At 46.9% G+C, this 4,386-nt stretch overlaps 1 protein-coding gene across 1 annotated transcript; it reads right to left on the reverse strand.

Moving 5' to 3' along the window:
• Positions 1–830: 830 nt before the first annotated feature.
• LOC133886364 (uncharacterized) lies at positions 831–2,640 on the reverse strand. Its single transcript, XM_062326091.1, has 3 exons — positions 2,477–2,640; positions 1,834–2,392; positions 831–899 (listed from the first exon to the last, which is right to left on the reverse strand). Exons 1-3 carry the CDS (start codon positions 2,638–2,640, stop codon positions 831–833), a joined length of 792 nt encoding a protein of 263 aa, XP_062182075.1.
• Between the last annotated feature and the right edge of the window lie 1,746 nt (positions 2,641–4,386).

The raw sequence follows: 4,386 nt of genomic DNA on the forward strand, positions 1-4,386 counted from the left end.
CGAGAGCAAGACATTTACATCAACTCGGAATAAGAAATCGCTGCAGGGGAGATGGACATTCATCAACACGACGGTCCAGAAGTTCTGCGGCCACTACGCAAGAGCCCTGCGCACTAAGAAGAGTGGAACGACCGAGGCGGAGACGGTATGTATCTTTGCTGCAGCCTTACAGGACTGTACATACACGGTACTGTCTTAAATCATGTTCAAGCATATGGCCTGCATGCACGGTCCTCTCTTCATTTCATTGAACTTGATCGGCAAATACGTTGAAGTACCATACTGCCTCGGCATTTTGCAGGTCGTTGAAGCATGTAAGATGTTTCAAGCCGTGGAGCATAAGGAGTTCACCTTGCTGCCGTGTTGGAGGGAGTTGCGCAATCATCCGAAGTGGCAAGCGGAGTCGGCGCGCAAAAAACAGAAAACCGCACCTTCCGGAAGTCCCTGTTCGACACAACACGGAGGGTCTTCAGCGGGGATGAACATACCTGAGAAGGTCGGCGCACATCCTTCCACCTGCAGCCCTCGTGCGAAGAGGCCTCCAGGGCGCACGCAATCGAAAGACGGGGCACGGGGTATGTCTTCCTCAAGTTCTGCTTCAGCGCCCATGACAGATCTTGTTGATCGCCAACTCGCAATGAAAGAGATGATTGAGAAGGAAAGGGCTAAGAGGTTCGCAGAGTTGATGGAAGTTGAGCGCAAGAAGCTCCGCCTTGAGGAATAGCGTATGCAAATGCAGAAGGAGAAGGAGGAGCGGGACATAATGAACATGGATATTTCACATATGGATGAGGACCAGCAAGCATACTACAAGAGTCTTCGGCAGAGCATCATTGCAGCTCGTCGCGCCTCTTCTGGGCCTTCTGCATAAAATTCGAGTGCTTGCTGTAATACCAAACCTGATATGTGTAGTGTTATGCACTTTACGGCTGTTTGTGTATGTTTTTTGTCACGTACTCTTATTCATTTTCCTGGAATTTGAGACTTCATATGATGTCCTGTTTACTGCAATCCCGCTTGGTGCCATAATTTTAATTGATCCACTTGGTGCAACATCCACTATCATGTTTGATCATTTTTTTCGGTTCAATGGTACAAACTGCCATACTCCAACACAAGGTACATAGTACTTAAATTTCGTAGTACTGAAATTACATGCCGATAGTGCATACTACTGAAATTTGATACTCCAAACAAAGTACTACTGAAATTACATGCCCATAGTTCATACTACTGAAATTACATCCCCATAGTTCGAAATGACATAGCAAATTCGACATACTTTCGAAGAAAAACCCCACTACCAAAGGACAACGTGGACCTCATTTTATTTAGTTCACTACATTTACGTTTGGACTACTCTCCGCCATGGAGCTGCCATAGATGCTCCACAAGATCTTCACGAAGCTGGTGATGACCCTGCCTGCTAGTTATCATCCCATACCTATGCGTAAAGGTTTCAACAGCGGGTATCGGGGTGTGCAACGGCTCCACAGGGTCACCTGAACCGTCGTAGACGTGTTCAACATCATCATCACCTCTCTCATTTTCCACTATCATGTTGTGCATGATAATGCAGGCGGTCATGATGTCATGGAGGGTTTCCTGATCCCATATCCTTGTAGCCCCCCTGACTATAGGAAAACGAGACTGCAGCACACCGAAGGCGCGTTCGACATCCTTCTGTACCGCCGCCTGCTGAACGACGAAGTGTTGCCGCTTCAGCCCAAGCGGACAAGATATGGGCTTCACGAATGTGGCCCATTCCGGATAGATTCCATCTGCAAGGTAGTACCCCATGTTGTAGTGGTGTCCATTTATTGAGTATTGTACCTGTGGTGCCACACCAGCGGCAAGGTTGTCGAGCAGATGCGAGCGGTGCAGAACGTTGATGTCGTTCAGGGAACCCGGCATTCCAAAGAAGGCATGCCAAATCCACAGGTCCTGCGATGCCACTGCCTCTAGTATGATCGTCGGAGAGTTGACGTGGCCGGTGAAAGAACCCGACCAGGCTGTCGGACAGTTCTTCCACCTCCAATGCATACAATCGATGCTTCCCAGCATCCCCGGGAACCCTCTTCGCTCGTTTGTAGCAATCAAACGAGCGGTGTCCTCCTCGTTCGGAGAACGGAGGTACTCATCGCCAAACACCTCGACGACGGCCCGAACAAACCGCATCATGCTCTCAATGATGGTGGACTCTCCGAGTCGGAGGCACTCATCCAGCGAATCCGCAGGAGCATCGTATGCTAGCATACGAAACGCCGCAGTGACTTTTTGCAACGCGGACAGTCCGAGCTCCCCTGTCGCGTTCCTCCTCTGTAGGAACCACGGGTCACGGTCCTCAACTGCCTCCACGATTCTGAGGTACGGGCCACGTTTCATCCTGAACCTGCACAAACATGAACAATAAGACGCCACGCACATACATGTGTTCATAATACTACGTGACGAGACTTTCTATTCACACTTGTACCTGCGCCGGAATATGTAATCGGGGTACACAGGGGGATCGGCGAAGTAGTCATTGAACAACCTTTGGTGCCCTTCTAGGCGATTCCGCTGGATACGGCGACGTCCGGGCACTGAACCGCCCCAAGCTCCACGCTGTGTTGCCGACGACTCATGGATCGCGGCCATAGTCGCAACGAACAAATTATCTTCCTCATCGGAAGAGTCATTGCCGAAACACAACTCTCTAATGGTGTCGTTCCAGGCTTCGTGAGGATCCATTTTTCGCTTTCTTGCAAGGTCTCACTACCTCATCCCCTTATATATAGGCCACGGGTATTCCTTCCCTAACAAGCCACCGCACGAGCCTTCCGCAGCAAGACTGGAGGCCTCCTTCGTATCCTTCCATGGCACATCAATCCCTTCCACTACAAGCCACTACTCATTGGTCTTCCGCAGCAAGATTGGTGGCCCTGCTTATTGTCCACGCTAGACACTAGTAGAAGGCGCAAAATACTATCGTTGCAAACATTCATTTCTATCTCCGGTCACAGCAGGGGCCGCCAAACACTTTGTCTACACGCTCATCTCTCAACTGCCATATGTACTGCGCAAAAAATAATTCAATTCAGATTACCTCAGTTCTATAACACTAATTTGTACCATGCTACATGTCCAAATGAAATTGCTACGGTGGCGGTTATGGCGGTTGGGACAAAATCAATTTAATATAGGGGAGAGAAGATAGCGGACGACATATAGAGTAACTGCTGGAGATGGCTAGAATGAGGGAGGCTGTAATAGTGATACAGGATGCTATAATAGTGTTTTATGATGTTTTTTCCCTCCAGAGATCTGTTTTCTGTACGAGACCAGTCATTGCGACCAAAACCCATATATATGATGTCTAAATTGCTTTGTGTTCTCCTGTATAGGTCATCCAAATTTATGAGAAATAATACTGTACCTTTTGCTGGAAAATGTTGACTCGTACAGAAAAAAAAAACAACTCATGAAAAAAAATAGTGTGCCTATGCCCTATTACCTGTGACGTCACACACCCAGCCAGTCAGGTAGCAGCAAGACCAATCAGTCGCAGCGTAGCGCGCCAGGTTACCCAGTTTCCGCCTATTCTGTGCACATCGTAGCTGTGGACTTATACTGTGATGAAAAGGTAGGAAGCAGGATGGCTCCCTCTAAAAAAAAAGAGATAATACGTCGTCTTCGAGAATGACTAATACCAGATAATTAAGGAAAATTCCGTACGAAATCATTTTGCAGCTTCCTTAACCAAGATAATTTAAGGCCCTTAATCAAGAAACCTTTTTCAAAGACACCAATCAGTCTCCCTGTAATCAGCTCCTAATCAATTCCGTAACCATCTTCCTATCATATTGAACAATGACAGATTCCAACTATATACCATCCGGACGCGCGTTCGAACACGTCGACACGGTTTAAGAGTCATTAACACCATAATTAATAGCGAAATGTGCAGATCGCACGAACGCAAGAATCTGCATCAGATAATTAAACGTGGCAGAAATGGCAACGTCATACATTAAGACCGCTGCTAATTAGGGTTGGGTTGCAGTGAGCTGAGCTCAGCGGATTGATGGATGTTACAACCACTTTCAGGGCCACAGAAAACAGAAAGAGATCATGGAGAAACACGTGGTTTTCAGACAGGCAATTAACTTGCCCAGCTCAATTTTTTTTTAAATGGGAGTTGTATTTTTTTCAGATAATGAAAATATTTCAGCCCCTGCATTACTACATACAAGGATTTACGCATAAGGCCGACATTAAATTTTACTGTTAGTTGGAACATTGATATATATATATAACAGCCCATAATGGAGGATTGGTGAGCTCTAACCCTTTGTTTGGACGAGGGGATTGTTCCAAAAAAAAAAATAGTGTTCACTTCAAATT

Source organism: Phragmites australis, chromosome 12 (assembly GCF_958298935.1).
Source record: "Phragmites australis chromosome 12, lpPhrAust1.1, whole genome shotgun sequence".
Lineage (NCBI taxonomy): Eukaryota > Viridiplantae > Streptophyta > Magnoliopsida > Poales > Poaceae > Phragmites > Phragmites australis.